Source organism: Mytilus galloprovincialis, chromosome 9 (assembly GCF_965363235.1).
Source record: "Mytilus galloprovincialis chromosome 9, xbMytGall1.hap1.1, whole genome shotgun sequence".
NCBI lineage: Eukaryota > Metazoa > Mollusca > Bivalvia > Mytilida > Mytilidae > Mytilus > Mytilus galloprovincialis.
Window position 1 is genome coordinate 73,768,554 of NC_134846.1, and position 21,274 is coordinate 73,789,827.

General features: G+C 31.8%; 1 protein-coding gene across 2 annotated transcripts in view; it reads left to right on the top strand.

Moving 5' to 3' along the window:
- LOC143045904 (poly(A)-specific ribonuclease PARN-like) overlaps positions 1-21,274 on the top strand; it is a 45,871-nt gene that overhangs the window by 3,472 nt on the left and 21,125 nt on the right. For both annotated transcript variants that reach the window (XM_076218732.1, XM_076218733.1), the window contains exons 6-20: positions 28-88; positions 2,683-2,866; positions 3,590-3,694; positions 4,542-4,665; positions 5,002-5,058; positions 5,576-5,653; positions 6,891-6,934; positions 7,950-7,992; positions 8,592-8,667; positions 9,466-9,573; positions 11,385-11,454; positions 12,250-12,305; positions 12,981-13,067; positions 15,107-15,181; positions 16,039-16,189. In XM_076218732.1, coding sequence (XP_076074847.1) covers positions 28-88; positions 2,683-2,866; positions 3,590-3,694; positions 4,542-4,665; positions 5,002-5,058; positions 5,576-5,653; positions 6,891-6,934; positions 7,950-7,992; positions 8,592-8,667; positions 9,466-9,573; positions 11,385-11,454; positions 12,250-12,305; positions 12,981-13,067; positions 15,107-15,181; positions 16,039-16,189 — 1,319 coding nt within the window. The remainder of the gene's footprint in view (positions 1-27; positions 89-2,682; positions 2,867-3,589; positions 3,695-4,541; positions 4,666-5,001; positions 5,059-5,575; positions 5,654-6,890; positions 6,935-7,949; positions 7,993-8,591; positions 8,668-9,465; positions 9,574-11,384; positions 11,455-12,249; positions 12,306-12,980; positions 13,068-15,106; positions 15,182-16,038; positions 16,190-21,274) is intronic.

Sequence of the window (21,274 nt, forward strand, 5' to 3'; positions counted from 1 at the left end):
AATACCAAGAAAGTTTTCTTGTTGTAGGCATCTAGTATAGATTTCTTAGCATCACAAGGTTTTAACTTCAATAAAGTCTTTCTAGAAGGTATGTACCATATATTATAACTTTAAATCTAAAGTTTTTTAGAACTTAAAGTGGATTCATTTCTATTCCTTACTATTAGTTTGATGAATGTCATCTGGGTAAAAAAAGTCTTGGTACTCACATGAAAGCCAGCTGCTCTTGATTGCAGGATGTTGAGATTTTGACTTGAAAATTGGTATTTTAGCTTTTCTGCAAAAAAACTAGTATTTAGGAGTGATAGCAAAGTATTGTTGGCCTGGAGCAAGAATAATTTGTCTTTGTAGTGTGACATGTTTTCCTGTGAAATATTACTTTGTGAATTAGCATGTTAAAATCTTACTTAGGGTAAAATTGAGGATGGAAATGGGCAATATGTCAAAGAGACAACAACCTGACCAAAGAGCAGATAACAGTCAAAGGCCACCAAAAGGTCTACAATGCAGCAAGAAAATCCTGCAGGCAGATGTGGGCCTCAGCTGGCCCCAATATACAAACGAGTGTTAAGTACTATGTAACAGGGTTCATGTTCATATAACATCAACATGTTCTCCTCTTGATATTCATGGGATACCAATTATCATCAAATTCATAGGTATATGTAAACCACAAACTTAAATGTTCAACAAAGTACAAATTTTATATAGGCTTGTAAGCAGACCTTATCAAAACCATTTAATCTATCCAGGTGTAATGATAAGTCGTTATCCTAAGGCTATTTTTTTCTTATTTTTTCTGTACACTTAGCTTTCATTTTTTATTACCATGCATTGTCAAGCTTGGTAACTCATAATTATTTGTCAGTAACTAAATGTACGATGCTGTCCCATACTGAACCTTCTGACCTTGTTTGTTTACATTTAAATTTCAATGGCGTCAAAATCACGTGATGTCAATTCGTTCTACCCAATCAAATTGCTCTACTGTCAATTAGGGGGTTTTCCAGTCTACGGCAATTACGTTATTTCTTTGTGGGATATTGCTTCAAAATAGTTTGCAATAATTTTGGGTTTTATTCAACAGGAAAACTCTTTTATTGCCATCCCTTTTGACATCAATGGAATTCTGTATGAATATTTATCTACAGTCATGATGGTCAGAATATCGATCTTTTTATAATGAATAAAAAGAAAATTCTATGAAAAATTAAATGTAAATTATTTTTCATTAACCTACTCTATATTCCTGTACAAAATTATGGCATGGGCATCGTTTTTTCAATTAGTTTTCCTTTCATTTTGGTTGGGCTTTTTTCGCGGGAAAATCGCGAAAGACGTAAGGAGCATGTCATTTTAAAATTCCTAAAAATACGATTTGCTTGACCTGTATTGCCTGCCACAAGATTGATGACGCTGAATGGAATGTACACAAAGCAATGGAGGCCGGAAGTGGGATTTTGTGAAGTTCTAGAATGTTTTTAGACATTCGGAAGTCGGGATTGAAACGGGCATTAGAAATTTGGCATTTTTTAGCAATAATTGAGAACAACAATGAAAACTTACCTTCAGAAATGTTTTTTTATTCAAAAGTGCAGAAAAAACGTATTCTACATTGTTTTTCTACGCCGGAAGTAGCGTAGTGACGTCAATGCGGAGTTTCCCCGTGTGTTAAGTTCAAACACAAATACCTAACGAACTGATAAGATGAACGATTTTAGACTACTACAGGATAATATCAGCTAATATGCAATTTTTGTCTCGCTTGACGGAGTCAAAAAGCGAGACATAGGTATGCTGTTTCCAGTGGGGGCAGCGGTGTCAACAATGTATTAGTTTTGGGTGAACCACTAGTGGTAAGTCAAAGATATTTGGTATGCAGTTGTATTAGTATTGGCACACCTCATTACCATTGAGATTATTTGGCCCTGCTCCCTCAGTTATGGTCTAATGACTTTGAAATTTTTCTTATTTTTCATGTATTAGTTTGTGATTAAGTCAGTTTATGGGGAACCTCTAGTGGTAAGTAAAGTATAATTGGTATGCAGTTGCATAAGCATTGGTATATTTCATTTCCATGGAGATTATTTAGCCCCGCCCTGTGAGTCATGGTCTATTTACTTTGAAATTTTTGCTTAGTTTTAATGTATTATTTTGTGATTAGGTTAGTTTATGAGGAACTGCTAGTGGTGAGTGAATGATAGTTGGTATGCACTTGTATTAGCATTAGCACATCTCATTTCCATGGAGATTATTTGACCAGCCCCCTCAGTTATGGTTTAAGTTGAGTTTGAAATTTTGCTTAGTTTACATGTTTTAGTTTGTTTAAAAGGAACTTACTAAGTAGTACTTATGATGTGTTAATGGTATTTGGTATGCAGTTGTATTAGCATTGGCGCATCTTATTTCCATGGAGATTTTTTAGCCGTGTACCTTCAGTCATGGTTCATTAACTTTGCAAAACTTGCATCTTAAAGTGTTGCTATTTCAATTTCAACATTTGCATTATCGAAATTACAAAAAAGCGAGACATATTTCTGTGATAACAGTTTATTTCTCAATCCACTTAATATTGGTACTCCAGAACATAAATGAATGCGAAGTATTTTTTAAATTGTTATCGATTTCTTGTAAATGAGAAAGCTAAGGATAAATGTTATTTATTTGTCGTATTTGTCCTAGGTATATCATATCTGACACCAGAACAGGAGGGAAAATTAAGAGAGGTTCTAGCACAGAAACACGGAGAGGTTTCATTGTTTTCATCTCCAGCCTTCACTACTCCCGGTACAGATGAACAGGCTGGAGTAACTAAAGGTCCTATACATATACCAGATGAACAGAAAGCATTCATTAGCCAGAATTGGTTGGTTTTATATGTAAAGCATTGTTATTTGCAAACAAATATATTGTATCGAGTAATGTGCACACTGTTTATAAAAAATTTAAATGGCCTGACAGTGCTAAAAACAAAAATAGTAGGGAAATTCCTTTTCAACGATGTGTATTGTTATTGGCAGTCATATTTTCATTATTAAACAAGCAGAGGGACCCTTATTCTTCACAGTTTTAATAGATTATCAACTTTTTTTTATTGCCATGCATGGATTTATTTGTTATAAGATTCACAATGTTTCGGATAACAGTGTTTTAAAGTAAATCACAATGTATCTTTGATTCAAAAATTAATATATATCTCCTAATAGAGAACCATGTGGTGTTAAAATTTTCAGAATTTTTATGACCAAATAAGAAAAACATCTCATACATAATTGCAAACTTTACACAGCTTTTCCATGATATATGGGACATATATAAACAAATTTACTATTGATGGTAATACTGTTTTCAAAATGATAGCCTGACTGCTAACCATTGTTTAGTAAATAATCACTATGACATTTCTAGAGTTGATTAACTATTTAATGATAGTGCCATGGACTGAAAAGGCTTTCAGAATTTATTCTGTAGTTCACTTGTTCAGCTGCCTAATGTCTATAGCTATTAATGTTTTGAAATTCTCTTTTGAACACTATGATGTAATAATGATATAATTTATCATAGATGAATTATTTTTCTTTTGTTCCAGTGAGTTGATACAGAATTTTATGGATGATCCAGCAAAAGCCACGTTGAATTTACCACCCAGTAATGGTTTTCAGAGAAAGTTACTTTACCAAACTATTAGACAAAAGTAAATATCACTTTCATTTCACATGGCTTATAAGTGTTTTAAATCTCAGTGAAGAACTAGACTACAAGAAAGAACATGTCAACAGAAATAACACTTTTAAATGTATTTGAAGCACTTTTTATACCCCCGCTTTAAAAAAGGGGGGTATACTGTTTTACCTCTGTCTGTCCTTCCGTCAGTCCGTCCTTCCTTCAGTCCGTCAGTCCGTCAGTCAGTCCGTCCGTCCCATGAATATTTTTTGTCACATTTTTCTCAGGAACTACAATACAAGGATTTCTGAAATTTGGTTTCAGGGTTTATCTAAGTCAGCTATACCGTGTGATGCGTTTTCAGATTCATCACTCGACAACTTCCTGTTTACCGAACACTTGTATGATTTTACACATGATAGCCAAGTTGAAAATTTTCGTCACATTTTTCTCAGGAACTACAATACAAGGATTTCTGAAATTTGGTTTCAGGATTTATATAAGTCAGCTATACCGTGTGATGCGTTTTCAGATTCATCACTCGACAACTTCCTGTTTACCAAACACTTGCATATTTTTACACTTTTAATATTATCCACTTGCGGCGGGGGTATCATCAGTGAGCAGTAGCTCTCAGTTTCACTTGTTGTGTTACCTTTACTTAGCTTAAGTGTTAAAACCCAAAAGTTTAAACACCTAGAATGTATGACTATTTGAATACAAGAGAAGCTTATGATCAAAATGGATGAAAAGGGAAGAGCAAATTTCATCTTTGCCTAAGGGAGTTGCAACTTTAGTTTCTTAATAATTTCTATAAAAAAAGCCAATTTGATGAATTTTTATGTTTTCATATTTTTAAATGTTTCATGTTGTTTCAGATTTTCAGGTGTTCACTTGGAAACAACAACAGGAGAGAAAAAAGAAAGATTTATTGTAGTAACAAGAGTTAAGAGTGAAGATGAATTAAAGAAGAAAGAAAAAGAGAAACAAGCTAAAGAAATTGTAAGAAAAACATGACATCATTACTATATATATCTGTTAAAAGTGTCATTTTAAAATTTATACAGGGTGCTATATTTATGCCCCCATTATTAAATGTGTGGGTCATGTTGTAAAACCTGTATGTTCATTGAGGTTTTAGTCATTTTAACATTCAAAATATATCTGGAGACTGTTAATTTTAACAAAAGTCTGCAAAATGCCAAAATGTTGTTCAACTGACAACATAGGAGATGTACATGTAGCTATCAAAATTCAGCTATGGAAATTTGTTTGTCAAGAAGTGTAAAAAAACCAAAGTGAAATAAGCAATAACTTTGAATATTCTTATTTTTACAGGCTGAAATCGATGATGCTGTAGGATTTACACAAGTTATAAAAATGATTTCTCAAAGTGTAAGTCTACTATCAAATATATTTAGTCCAATTTATAGTCAGCAAGAATAATGTGTCTTATTAGTGTGACATGTTTTCCTGTGAAATATTACTTTGAGAATTAGCATGTTAAAAGTTTTACTTAAGGTAAAATTGAGAATGGAAATGGGAAATGTGTCAAAGAGACAACAACCCGACCAAATCGCAAATAACTGCCCAAGGCCACCAATGGGTTTTCAATGCAGTGAGAAACTCCTGCACTCAGAGGAGTCCTTCTTTTTGAGACAGAGAGAGGAAAAGAATTAATTTTTGAATAAAAGGAGTCAATGTTATTAATGCATTTTACAAAAATGTTAATGTAAAAAATACCTTGGACATAATTAGTTGAGGAATATGTCAAAGTTGTATGAACTCTTACATGAATAAAAGTTAGAGACTAGGGAATGTAAATGCAATGTAATTGGCTGAAAATTTAAATTGATTTTACTTTGTTTTTTATTTCAAAAAGTGTTTTATTTTATGACATTATTTATTACAGGGCAAGCTGTTACTTGGACATAATATGTTGTTAGATATCATCCATATATTACATCAATTTTGTTACCCATTACCAGATGTAAGTTTATCATAAAATCTATGAGTGTACTAATAATCAGTCAGACTGATTTTTACCAAAAATTGATAAGAAAAAGTAATTATTTGAAAAACAAATTGTTTTATATTTTAGGGCCTTAAAATTTAAGAACTTAGATTTATAGATTAAATTGAGAATGAAAATGGGGAATGTGCCAAAGAGACAGCAACCCAACTAGAGAGCAGAAAACAGCAAAAGGCCACCTATGGGTCTTCAACACAGCAAGAAAATCCTGCACCCATAGGCATGCTTCAGCTGGCCTCTAAACAAAAATGTGTACAGAGGCGGATTTACGGGGGGGGGGGGGGGGGGCGCCTGGGCCCCCCCCCCTTTTTTGGGAAAAAAATTGGTTGCTTATATAGTGAATCACTGAAGCTGGATTGGAGTGGGCCCCCTCTTCGGTCAGTCAGTGGGCCCCCACTTATGAAAATTTCTGGATCCGCCACTGGTGTACTAGTTCAGTGAAAATGGATGCCATACTTTACATATAAACATACTAAAATTAAAAAAATCATACAAGCCTTATCTTTTTAAGTTTATGAGATACTTGAATTCATATACCCTCTCCACATATATTAAGAATCATAATCATGATTTTATTGTTCACCTTTCATTTCATTTCTTTTCAGCTCATAATATCAGTATTGGACAATAAGTATTAATGTTTGTCAGAAAATTATAACATGGAATTTCGAAATTTGATAGAGACCAGTATTAGGAAAAGATTGAATGAAAATGACACATTTGTTAATACATGTAGTCCATTTTCATGCCATTTGTTAATAGTCCACTTTTATGCCCCACTTAGAGTCATTATATTTTTCGGTCTGTGCATCTGTTCATTCTGGGTTTGTCAGTTCGTTAATTTGTTTGTCTGTTCGTCCATCTGTTCTGAGTCATGTTAAAGTTTTTGGTCAAGGTAGTTTTTGATGAAGTTGAAGACCAATCAACTTGAAACTTAGTACACATGTTCCCTATGATATGATATTTCAAATGAATATTAATTTTTTTTACCCAATTTCACAGTCCATTGGACATAGAAAAGGATAGTGTGGGTGGGGCATTTGTACTATGGACACATTCTTGTTTTCGTACATAATTTATCCAGGAAGATACAGATGATAAATAACATTGTTACTGTTTACTTCTGAAATTTTGATTGGTATATCTCTCATTTAAAATTATTATACATTTGTATTTTATTATTTTGTTGTTTTAGAGTTATGATGATTTTAAAGCAATGACCCACTGTGCTTTCCCTAGGTTTGTATAATGAATAATGGAGCCATATTTATATTTTAATTTGAAATATCTTTTGTTTAATTTGTACAAAAATAAATTTAAAAAATGATGCAGTAAAGTTCAAACAATATGCTTTTGAGAAAATTTCCCAAGCAGCAATGGATTCATTCTTTCTCTTCAAACTAGACTAAAATGGCATTGAATATATGTGTGCACATTAAATGTAATTTTTTTAAGAAATTATGCCTCAAACAAGAAGAAAAAAACCTTACAGTCAAGGTCAAGGTCAAAAATTGTTCAACTGTAGAAAAAGTTGTTTCTGCTTTTAAACCACATTTTTGGTTAAAGTAAGTTTGCTTAAATTTTGACTACAGCTACTGAAAAGTAAACGGGAAAAAAGTCACAGGAAAAAAAAGTCACAAAATCCCTAGGAACAAAAGTCACAGGAAAAGAAGAAACAATATATTTTTGAGTTAAATTAAACTGGAGTTTTTGAATGCATAGAAAAAAGTCATAATATATTTGGTTACAAAGAAGAAACCAAACATAAAAAATGATGAACAAAACCCTAGTTTATCTTTGGCATTGCTGTACATCTGTACAAAAATTGTTTTAGCGATAAAAAGCCATTTTGGTTTAGGTTTTTGTGGTGCATCAGAATTCTTTGCCCTCCATTGATTTAAGCTATATTGAAATCTAACAACCCTATCATGTATGACTTGTTTACACAAGTGGGACCTCTGTGGTGGCTATAGCTACAATCACTATACTCTAGTTTAGTCAATTGCTATTTAGAGGGATAAAGATTGTGAAGAATATTAATAACAAATAGTTTATTTTAATATTTGATTTTATTATTTTTAAAAGCTGAAAGTTGTTGAATTAAATATTAAAAAAAAGAGGAATTGAAAATCAGTTGTGGCTTTTAAAAAACAGGAAAAAAGGATGAATGAAAATATTGTATTATTTATATGCTTATTTGTGTTAAGATAGGTTCTGTGCCTACAAATTATTTATATTGTTTCTTTTTATATAGAATCATTGATACAAAACTGATGGGGAGCATGAACCCCTTTAAGGTTAGTAAATATACAGTAGAGTAAAACAAAATTTTGTATACCAACTGTTTTAACAGGCAGATCTATTTACGGTGTTACTAATTCTTTTTGAAGTATGTGTGAAACAAATCATTTGTCATGAATTGATGGATTACATTAACTTTAGAGCCATATTTTAAATCTCACAAACTAGAGATTGAGAAATTATATCTTATTTGAAAGCAACTTATACATAAAACAGAATTTTAAGGAAAAATTGAATTTCTATAGAAACTCTATGGTCTAAATTATCAAAGTAATTAACAAATTTTTACACTGCTCTGGTTTCAATTCTTTAAATGAACGTCTAGCTATTCTAGATATTTGTCAGATCAATTTATTGATATTGTTGGTAAATAGGAATAAGTGATTTCATATATGTGACCAGCCATGAGATTTTCAGGCTTATGGAGGTATCAGGACCAAAATGAGTTTTTTGCATTTTTATGAAGTATACATAGATACAAAAATTATGTGGTTGTTTTCTTTTAAAATCTATCATAAATTCTTGTCAGACTTATGTCACTAGTTTTGAATAAACATTTCATGATGATAATTTTAACCTCTAAATTGTGTTTCAGGAAAAAATTCCAAGTACTGCATTAGGTGATTTGCAGAAGTTTTTAGAATTTCCTCCATTTTGTAAGCCTGAGGTTGGTACGTAAATAATCATTGTTGACCATGAAATTCGCATGAATATCTTAATAATTGAATCTTAGGGGTGGTATTTATAGAGGTGAGCACCCAAATTCCTGGAAAAAATAACTGCTGAATCCTGAATATCAAAAAAAATAATTAATTCCCAAGTCCCTATATTTGTATAACTGAATTTTCATAGAAATAAAGGTCCAATCTTGATGTCCCAAAAAAGATCTTTTTATATGTCGTAGTGGAGGTTGCATTATGTTTTATCCTGGTGCGTCTGTATGTACGTTTTTTAGTCCATCTTACGTACATCCAGAAGTTGGTTTTTGTTCTCTTACTTTGAGTTTGCCTCAAATAAATGTTATGAAACTTAAGCTTATATGCAATGCTAATTATCACAAAATACAGATCAAGTTTGAAATTTGGTAGTGTCACTTTAATTGTTCCAGAGTTATCCTGGTTTACAAATGGAAAAATTGCTGCATCTTTCATTTCAGTTCTGTTACTTAAGTTTGCCTCAACCAAACGTTATGAAACTTATACACAATACTTATTGCACAAATTCCAGATCAAGTACAAATTTGGGTAGCATTACTTGTACTGCTCTTTAGTGATGTCCCCTTTATAACTCTTTATGATATGTAATCAGGGGCATCATCTGTGTCCCATGGACACCTTCCCCATTTATTTTGAAAGGAAGACTATAAAAAACAACAACAATAATGGTTCATTTAAAGAAATATGTAATTTTCTTGAAGCTTTGAATTTTACTGTATTGCTAATTTACATTTATTTTTTGAAACATTTCAGATTTAGCTGAGGGTTTTGGAAGCTATAACACACCAGACCAACATCATGAGGCAGGTTTTGATGCTTATCTAACAGGACTGTGCTATATAAGTATGACTAACTATCTGGGTAAGGACATTTTTATGCCCCACCTACAATAGTAGTGGGCATTATGTTTTCTGGTCTGTGGCTCTGTTCGTTTGTCCGTTCGTCCGTCTGTTCGTCTGTGCATCCGTTCAGGTTAAAGTTTTTGGTCAAGGTAGTTTTTGATGAAGCTGAAGTCCAATCAACTTGAAACTTAGTACACTTGTTGCTTATGATATGATCTTTCTAATGGTAAAAGCCAAATTAGACTTTTGACCCCAATTTCACGGTTTACTGAACATAGAAAATGAAAGTGGGAGTTTCAGGTGAAAGTTTTTGGTCAAGGTAGTTTTTGATGAAATTGAAGTCCAATCAACTTGAAACTTAGTACATATGTTCCCTATATGATAATCTTTCTAATTTTAATGCCAAATTAGATTATTAACCAATTTCACGGTCCATGGAACATGGAAAAGGATAGTGCGAGTGGGGCATCAGTGTACTTTGAACACATTCTTGTTACTCAATTATTTTTATGACGATAGCTTGCCGTCTGTTTCTATTAATTTTCTCTTTGAAATGCCATCTGTGGTTTCTTCAGAGTTTGCTCTGAAAATAAAAATTCTGACTTTTTTATGTTCTTTTCCTAAATCCCTCCTGTTGTTTATGAGTACATCTGTCTAAAAAGGTTTTCATTAAGAAGATTCCTTGTTCCACTTTTGAGTACAACTGAGATGGAAAAACAATCAGAAATTAGTCAATATCTTGACAAGGAGTTTGTCAACAGGAAACCCAAACAAAGAAATCAAGATATGGAAAACTGAATATATTCTAGAATATTAGTGATGAAGTTTTCTTAAAATGCAAACTTAGGAGATAACTATGTTCAAAGTATTCAGTCTTTTACAGCTTAGAATATTTATTAGTCTGAAAGAAATACCATTTGTCTTAAATACAGATTTCATTGAATGTTATTCCTTACACTTTCATACATTTTAGCGATAAATTTTTCACCTTTTTAAAAAAAAATTAGGGACAAAGGAAACTAAAACAAAAATTAATGCATTAAATCAAAACATAACTCTCTGTATATACAAAGTGATATTTCCTGTGTGAGTTGACTGTTCAATTTAGGGCTATTCCAAAAAAAAAATGTAGGCGGGGGGGGGGGGGGGGGGGGGGGGGGGGGGGGGGGGGGGGGGGGGGTTGGAAGGCACATTATATTAATAATACATGGGTGATGGGTATCAGAGCAACTTTTCACACTATCATGCACTATAATTCTCAATTACAATTGTCTGGGTGGCGGGTGCTGACAAAAACTGCCTTCCAACCCCCCTACATTTTTTTCTCGAATAGCCCTTACATTATGAAAGATAAGACAACACTGATGCAATAAGAAATCCTAACAAGTGACAATTGAAATTCAGGATGTGAAAGAGGCTGACAACTCTAGAAATATTTTATTTTGAATGTATAATTAAAATAGCATATACAAATTTTGTTCTTTACCTTTTCCATGATCATTTAAAGTGATGGAAAAATGAAACAGTATTGTTTGATTTTAAGTAAAATTATTTTATTCTTTTTTGTATGACTAACATAATTAACAAGATTAGAATCAAAATATGGTTCACTTCAAAATATCAAAAGGTGTACGAAAAAAATTGCATTTGCATAATTAATGGTGATGTTTCTTTATATTTCTAGTCTTCAAAGTTTGATTATATTTTCAAAAATTAAACAGATTTGATTTTTTTAAAGGGTTGACATAGCTCGACAAGTGCTGTTCTCTTTACCTCCTTTGGATTTTAAACAATTCCACACTTACCTACACTTCATTTTTATATTTTCAGGTACTCTACAGAAAGATACATCTGGTAGAGTTTCTCCAACTTCATCATTGTTAGATCCATATGTAAATAAGTAAGTAGTAAAATTGGTTTTCCCGGTTGAATTGTTTTACACTAGTAATTTTGGTGCCCTTTATAGCTTGATGTTCCTTGTGAGCTAAGTCTCCGTGTTGAAGGCGTACATTGACCTATAATGGTTTACTTTTATAAATTTTTATTTGGATGGAGAGGTGTCTCATTGGCACTCATACCAATCTTCCTATATCTATACACACAATAATATTAATTGTACGCAAATATATTTACAAAATTTTATACTGATGTATGTATCTAAATTTTTGTATTAAGGATGTACCAAGTATGAGACCCAAATAATACCAATGCAAATATAAGGTAAAAGTCAGAGTCAGCCTTTTCCCACCATATTTTATAAATCAAATATCTCGAAAAAGGAGCTCAATGACCTATCAATATTGTTAGCTTATTTTGATCCTTAACTTATACTCTTCCAGCTTAAAGTATCAATTTTGAATTCTTGATTTATTTAATTTGACCTTAGATCACCTAAGTACATCCTTAAATAGAACTAAAGTGTAATTTAAAAATTAATGAAATAAATCTGACTCAAGAACAGTCAAGTTTATGGAATGTTATGATTATTATTAAATTATTATCCTGATACACCACTGAGTTGATGTCACTGCTTGTGGGCGATTCCTCCCTGAGGGTATCACCAACCCAGTAGTCAGCACTGTCAGTGTTGACATAAATATCAATTATATGGTCATTTTTATAAATTTCCTATTACAAAACTTTGAATTTTTGGAAAATATCATATAACACATACTTATTTATTATTTGCTTACAGATTGTTTTTAATGAGAATGTCTGACGCTCCATATATTGACCTTATGGGTCCTGACTGTAAGTATTGTAAAATAACAATAATCATAAACATAGCCATAAGTCACAAAATGAGTGGGCTGACATTTCAATAATGAGTAGACACAACTTAAATGTGAATCTGAAAGCTATCATATTAGACAGGATTATTGGTCAATTGGTATGGATGTCTTTTCCATTATTAACATTGGTTTTGGATTTTATGCCTACAACTGTTCCTAGAATTGTCTTTCTTTTCTCAGTCAAATTTTAAACTAGCCTAAAAAATGGCATGCAATATACAATCTATTTGTAATAAAAAAAAAATTAACTCATATTGCAAACACAGTGATATCTTACAACTGAAACCCTTGAATATCAGGTGAATATGTCCCCACCATAGTGGAATGGGCATTAATTTTACCATCATCCTCCTGTACGTCTGTAATTATTCCTGTTCTCTACATTTGGTTTGCCTCCCCAAAATGTTATACTCAATGCTAATAACCACAAAACACAGATCAAGCTTGAATTTACTAATCCCCTTTACTAATTGAAAAATTGCTGAATTTTGTATTTTCATTTTTTAACTAAGTTAGCATCAATCAAATGTTATGGAACTTATACAAAATGCTTATAACCATAAAACTCAGACAGGGTATGAATTTGGGTAGCATTCCTTTCTACTATTATACTGTACATAAATTTATTTTACAGTAAAACTTAAACGAGAGCATGTATTTAATGTCAGTTTTCCTAAGGAATGGAAAAATGAAGATCTTAATCAGCTGTTTTCTCCATTTGGTAAGTAGTATCTCTGTCATCTTATACTTTCTTTGTGGTTCATGATCATGAATTGAAATAAAGTGAGGCCATAGTTATTATATTTTTAGTTTTACGAAATTTTCTTACAAAACCAATGGGTAGGAGGACGAAAAAAAAATAAAAAAAATTCAAGAGTTTCTTTTTTTTTTATTTATTTCGTTTTAAGGACACCTATTAAGATAAGAATGGGTAGGAGGAAGAAAAAAAAAAACTTCCAAAACAAAACACATTCCAAAAACAAACTGCAGAACTTCACAAATGATGACATGCGCTTGTGCTGTGACCATGGATTGATTTAATACTCTTTAATATGTCAGTATCTATGTACTTTATCTGGAATTAAAACAAATTTTAATTCAAGTATAAATACTTTTTTTAATTTTTTTTACAATACAACAGACATGTCAGACAACGACAGTTCAATGTTCATTTTTGGACTTTTTAACTTTTTTGGCATTCCTGGTCGCAGGTTTCATTTTCTTCCAATGCATCCTTTGTATATGGGCCGAACAATACTGAAGTCTTCCTTCAGCTGAACTATTTCAGGATTGTTTGCAATGTCTTCAAAGTCCCCGCAAAAAAAGCAAACATCATTGAAAACCTGTGTGATACCTATTTAAAATAAAAGATGAAAAAAATCTCAGAAATTGTTTCATTCATGCCAGTGATTCAATCATATCATACCACTTTTTCTGCCTTGTACATTTTTAATATATATAAATAGGAATTTTGTTTTAAACTGAAAAATACAATTTAGAGTCCAAAATTATTTGAGACTCCAATCATGTTTGTGTATGAGGGTTTTGATTCCCTCCTCTAGGAGACAATTCAAATGTTATCCTGGGGCAAGGTTGGACAGACTATCCTAAGTAACTAAGATTCAGTCAGAGTGGACTGTTTGCTATTGCAGTATTCACTACTAATATGTTTTTTTCACATATAAGAAAAAAATCTCAGATAGAAACTACTACAAAATTACAGCCATAAAATATTGGTTTCATGCATTTCACCAACACACAAATGTTGCATACTTTCATATTTAAGAATTGCTTTTCATCTTGATGAAATTCTAATTTAAAAATACATACCTGCATAAATGATAATAAGTCACCTCCATCAGACTTTCACAGGAAAAGGATTCCCTGACAATGACTTTGTCTTGATACACATTTGGCCAATAAATGTATCAGACTCCCCTTTTACTTTGTTTTTGATTACCGCAAGTTCAAATTCAAAACCAACTATATACGGAACCACCGCACCATGGTGGCCAAAAACATTCAAGTCCTTTCTAACATCGATCGCTAAGCGTAAATTCCTATTCTTTCAAGCGCTGTGCAGAGTCGGATCGAAAAATACAACTAAAAACCAAATTATTTTATTTTTACAACAAAGCACCGCGGCGGGCGGAAAAAAATTTTTAAAAAAATTGTCGTTTTCCAATTTTATTTTTTTTCCAATTCGGCAAAAGTTAGGGTCGGCGGATTCGTAAAACTAAAAATAAAATAACTATGGCCTGACATTAAAAGTAATTTAATTACTGTCTGTGTTTTTTTCTTGCCTGAATGATGTTGAATAAGTGAGACTTATGTAAGCTGTTTCTGGTGGCAGGGTCCACAATACATACATTTGTGATGAGGTCAGTTTAAGGGAAATTACAATTAATAGGTCAACGATATTCAATGATATATGGAATGCAGTTCCAGGACTCATATAAATGTTTATAATTAGTTAAGTTTAAGATAAACCCACTAATGGTAAAACAATGATATTTTGGTATGCAGTTGAATTAACATTGGCATTTCTCATTTCCAAAGAGAGATTTGACCTTCAGTCATTGTTAATTGTCAGTCAATGTCATCATAGATAATTATTTTTACACCTTTTTTAGACCTGGGTGCACTATGATCCTCAGGGTTTTTCTGAAATAGATAATCACTGAAAATGTATTTGACCTTCAGTAATCTGGTTTAGGCAATTGCTGTTTTTTTCAAAATATACTTGATTGTGTCTTTCAGGTAATATCCAAATCTCTTGGTTAAATGACACATCAGCATATGTTTCATTATACAGAAAAGAAGAAGCTAAAAATGGTAAGTTTTGGACAATTTATAGGCAGATGTAATATCAGGACTTTAAAAGGGCTGAAGTAAAGAAAAAAAAACTTTTACAGAACATTAGTTTTACAAGAATAATGAGATATGAGGAAAGCAGATTTGTCGTTATTTACATTTAGAAGCATATTTGAGAGTTTATTATGTATATGAAGAATATCTGTTGGAAAGGAAAATCCAATCTCCAAGATATTTCAAAAAGAACTAAAAAATAATATTGCATATCATGGTTAAAAACTTTAATGACTTAAAGTCAGATTCAAGAATAGGTTGCTGATGTGTTAATAGTTACGAAAGAATAAATGCCATTTTGTCAACAACAAAAATGCAAATATCTAAGGACTTGCATATTCAGTCTTACAGTACATGTGATTTTGGTAACAAATTTATTTCAAATATTTGCAATGAGAATGATTATCAATGTCTGAATTTGTCTATATTTAATATGTTTTGGAAAAAGAACATTGTGCATTCTAAAAATATTAATCTGTAGTTAACTTCTGTAAATAAATGTCTAATCTATATGACATTGGTTTATATTAGTTGAACATATTAAAACGATTCTCATAATTCAATAGTAAAAAACCCATTTACCATTTGTCAACAACAAAACTGCAAATATCTAAGGACTTGCATATTCAGTCTTATATTAATTATAATCAATTTAATTAAAATAGTTCTTTTTGAAATATCTGGGAGATTGGATTTGGTTCATTATGTTTAACCTTGAAAAATAATATTTGCTCTTTGTTTTGAATATGTAGAAACAGAAAAATAATTTATTAAAATAGAAATGCATTTATTTATTTTCTTGAAAATTTAAATACATTTTTCAGTGATGAAAACACTGTGTAAAGACAATACAGTATACCAAATCAGAGGCTACAATGATCACAAAACAGTGATTACTACCAATGTTAGAAAAAGACCAATGTCAGCTCCTGATTGTCTACCTCCATCCAAGAAACAAAAATCACTTAATGTTGAGTAAGTTATTTATCCAATTGTGATCAGTTTTTTTTCAACTGTTGAAACATGAATTTAAAATAAATATTTAGATCATCAATTTATTCCGCCAGTGATTGAGAAAGAATGGTGTTCTGAATTTAGTAATATAATACATAATGCAGGAAATACTGTCTTATCTGCAATGAATGAAAAAGATAGGAGATTTGGAAATATTAGTCCTGCAATAATCCTGCATGGTGGAAGTGGTGTCAGCTCTTTATATACAGCTTTATATTTCAGAAGGAAGAAGAACTGCATGCTTTATTTATTGTATACAGATCCTTATGTTCTGAAGTTAAATTCTGTTTTCTGGGACCTCATTTTCATTGTCAACTACAGTAAAGTTGATTAACATGTTATTTTAGTAATATGTCTACTTTATTGGGTATACAAACCAAGGTGTTCATTAGATACTTTTTCAGATACTATCCATAATAGCTTAACCTATTTGTTGTTTTGATTGATTGTATAAGTGAAATTGTCTGTCAGACAGAGGGTTCCTCTCACCCTGACCTCATTTTCATGGTTCTTTGGGCAATAATTTTATGATCTGTTCTAGTGATATGAAAGAAATATTTGTAATGAATGATTGTATAAGTGAAATTGTCTGTCAGACAGTGTTCCTCTCACCTTGACCTCATTTTCATAGTTCTTTGGGCAATAATTTTATGATCTGTTCTAGTGATATGAAAGAAATATTTGTAACGAATGATTGTATAACTGAAATTGTCTGTCAGACAGAGGGTTCCTCTCACCCTGACCTCATTTTCATGGTTCTTTGGGCAATAATTTTATGATCTGTTCTAGTGATATGAAAGAAATATTTGTAATGAATGATTGTATAAGTGAAATTGTCTGTCAGACAGTGTTCCTCTCACCTTGACCTCATTTTCATAGTTCTTTGGGCAATAATTTTATGATCTGTTCTAGTGATATGAAAGAAATATTTGTAACGAATGATTGTATAACTGAAATTGTCTGTCAGACAGAGTGTTCCTCTCACCTTGACCTCATTTTCATAGTTCTTTGGGCAATAATTTTATGATCTGTTCTAGTGATATGAAAGAAATATTTGTAATGAATGATTGTATAAGTGAAATTGTCTGTCAGACAGTGTTCCTCTCACCTTGACCTCATTTTCATAGTTCTTTGGACAATGATTTTGGGATCTATTTCAGTGATATGATAGGAATAGTTGTATTGAATGATTGTAAGGTGTACTTGTTCATCTGTTAGAGTTTATCTGACCTTATTTTCATGGATCATCGAGAATGATTAGTTTCTGTTATAATTGTATATGCAATGTAAATTCAATAATGATTTAAAGTGTTGATAAAACATTTCAGCATACGCATTCTAGTTTTTATACAACCGCAAAAATTGAAAATATTTTGGTCGTATATTGGTATGACGTTGGCATAGTCGTCCGAAGACATTTGGTTTTCGCACTTTAACTTTAGTTTAAGTAAATAGAAATCTATGAAATTTAAACACAAGGTTTATGACTATAAAAGGAAGGTTGGGATTGATTTTGGGAGTTTTGGTCCCAACAGTTTACGAATTAGTGGCCAAAAAGGGCCGAAATAAGCATTTTTGTCGAGCTTCGACATATGTCAAAAAAGCGAGACTAAGCAATCCTACATTCCGTCGGCGGCGGCGGTGGCGTCCACAAATATTCACTATGTGGTTAAAGTTTTTGAAATTTTAATAACTTTCTTAAACTATACTGGATTTCTACCAAACTTGGACAGAAGCTTGTTTATGATCATAAGAAAGTATCCAGAAGTGTAAAAATAAATTTCCATTTTTTCTGTATTATACTTATAAATGGGCTTAATTTTTCTGCGAGGAAACATTACATTCACTCTGTGGTTAAAGTTTTTTTAAATTTTAATAACTTTCATAAACTATCCTTGATTTGTACCAAACTTGGACAGAAGCTTGTTTATGATCATAAGATAGTATCAAGCAGAAAATTTGTAAAAATAAATTTCCACTTTTCCATATTTTACTTATAAATTGACTTAGTTTTTCTTCCAGTTAACATTACATACAGTCTGCAGTTAAAGTTTATAAAACATTTATTAGATTCATAAACTATCCTGGATTTTTACCAAACTTGGAAGCTTCTTTCAATCAAAAGACATATCAAGAGGGAAACTTTTATTGATGTTTTTCCTCATTTTTGTTGAGTCTGCGATAAACAGCAAAAAGTAGGCAAGACACTGGGTTCCACGGAACCCTTACAAATTTTTCTTGGTTTTCGCACAATAACTTTAGTATAAGTAAACAGAAATCTTTGAAATTTTAATATAAGGTTTATGACCACAAAAGGAAGGTTGGGATTGATTTTGGGAGTTTTGGTCCCAATAGTTTAGGAATTAGGGGTAAAAAAAAAAGGTCCGAATCAGGGTCCAAAATTAAACTTTGTTTGATTTCAACAAAATTTGAATATGTGGGTTTCTTCAATATGCTGAATCTAACCATGTATTTAGATTTTTTAGCTCACCTGTCCCGAAGGGACAAGTGAGCTTATGCCATCACTTGGCGTCCGTCGTCGTCTGTCGTCTGTCGTCTGTCGTCGTAAACTATTTCAAGAATCTTCTCCTCTGAAACTACTGGGCCAAATACTTTCAAACTTTAACTGAATGTTCCTTAGGGTATCTAATTTATAAATTGTGTCCGAAGTTTTGATCTATCAACAAACATGGTCGCCATTGCTAAAAATAGAACATAGGGGTCAAATGCAGTTTTTGGCTTATAACTCAAAAACCAAAGCATTTAGAGCAAATCTGACATGGGGTAATATTGTTTATCAGGTCAAGATCTATCTGCCCTGAAATTTTCAGATGAATCAGACAACCTGTTGTTGGGTTGCTGCCCCTGAATTGGTAATTTTAAGGAAATTTTGCTGTTTTTGGTTATTATCTTGAATATTATTATAGATAGAGATAAACTGTAAACAGGAATAATGTTCAGCAAAGTAAGATTTACAAATAAGTCAACATGACGGAAATGGTCAGTTGACCCCTTTAGGAGTTATTGCCCTTTATAGTCAATTTTTAACCATTTTTCGTAAATCTTAGTAATCTTTTACAAAAATCTTCTCTTCTGAAACTACTGGGCCAAATACTTCCAAACTTTAACTGAATGTTCCTTAGGGTATCTAGTTTGTAAATTGTATCTGAAGTTGTGATCTATCAACAAACATGGTCACCATTGCTAAAAATAGAACATAGGGGTCAAATGCAGTTTTTGGCTTATAACTCAAAAACCAAAGCATTTAGAGCAAATCTGACATGGGATAATATTGTTTATCAGGTCAAGATCTATCTGCCCTGAAATTTTCAGATGAATCAGACAACCTGTTGTTGGGTTACTGCCCCTGAATTGGTAATTTTAAAGAAATTTTGCTGTTTTTGGTTATTATCTTGAATATTATTATAGATAGAGATAAACTGTAAACAGCAATAATGTTCACCAAAGTAAGATTTACAAATAAGTCAACATGACGGAAATGGTCAGTTGACCCCTTTAGGAGTTATTGCCCTTTATAGTCAATTTTTAACCATTTTTCGTAAATCTTAGTAATCTTTTACAAAAATCTTCTCTTCTGAAACTACTGGGCCAAATACTTCCAAACTTTAACTGAATGTTCCTTAGGGTATCTAGTTTGTAAATTGTATCCGAAGTTATGATCTATCAACAAACATGGTCGTCATTACTAAAAATAGAACATAGGGGTCAAATGCAGTTTTTGGCTTATAACTCAAAAACCAAAGCATTTAGAGCAAATCTGACGTTGGGTAATATTGTTTATCAGGTCAAGATCTATCTGTCCTGAAATTTTCAGATGAATCAGACAACCTGTTGTTGGGTTGCTGCCCCTGAATTGATAATTTTAAGGAAATTTTGCTGTTTTTGAAATAAACTGTAAACAGCAATAATGTTCAGCAAAGTAAGATCTTCAATTAAGTCAATTTGACCAAAATTGTCAATTGACCCCTTAAGGAGTTATTGCCCTTTAAAGACTTTTTTCACAATTTGTTCATCATGTTGACATACTTTAAAAAAATCTTCTCCTTTGAAACTGCTGTATCAATTTCAGCCAAACTTAGGCTAAATGAGTTTCAGAGTATCTAGTATAAATTTTTATTTTATTTCCTTGTATGTCAAGAAACATAGCTCCTATGGCTAAAATAGAACATAGGAGAAAATGATTATTTTTTTTTGGCTTTTGAAGAAAATAGGACGATCCAAAAAACATTTAAATAAATTGAAAAGCCAAAATAATCATTGATGAGAGATTTAACCAAAAGAATTAAGGTGAGCGATTCAGGCTCTTGAGAGCCTCTTGTTAATATTTGTGCCAGGTTATCAAATTGGTCCACATTCTAGAGGTCTAAAGGGTCTCAAATTGAACACTATTTGATTTCATCAAAAATTGAATTCTTGGGGTTCAATGATATGCTGAATCTAACCCATTTATTTAGATTTTGGATATTGGACCATAATAGGTAAATGTCCAATTTAAAATTTTTAAGTTTAAGTTCTTAGACCACATTCGTTCTGTGTCAGAAACCTATGTTGTGTCAACTATTTAATCACAATTCAAATTCAGAGCTGTATCAAGCTTAAATGTTGTGTCCATACTTGCCCCAAATGTTCAGGGTTCGACCTCTGGGGTCGTATAAAACTGGATGAAGATGACACGTACATCTTTAGGATTGCATATCAACATTTTTATTCCCAAATGATTGCACATTTTGACTTTTTACTTACCCAGAAATTACACTTGACAAATTAAGTAAGACCTGTTTGAGAAAGTCTCTGTGATTATTTTGAAGGCGTAAATATTTAAATATTTTGGTTTTATGGGGTGATGAAGAAAGATTTGAGTGTAATAAACAATATACAAATAAGTAAATTGTGAATGTATAAAGAAACAGCTCCAAGACTTCAGTGATTTCTGATCACTTTCTGGTACACAAAGTATTAACAGTTGCTTAAATCACTATTATAAGGACTGAATTAGTACTTTTTATGCACGATCAGTTTTTCATT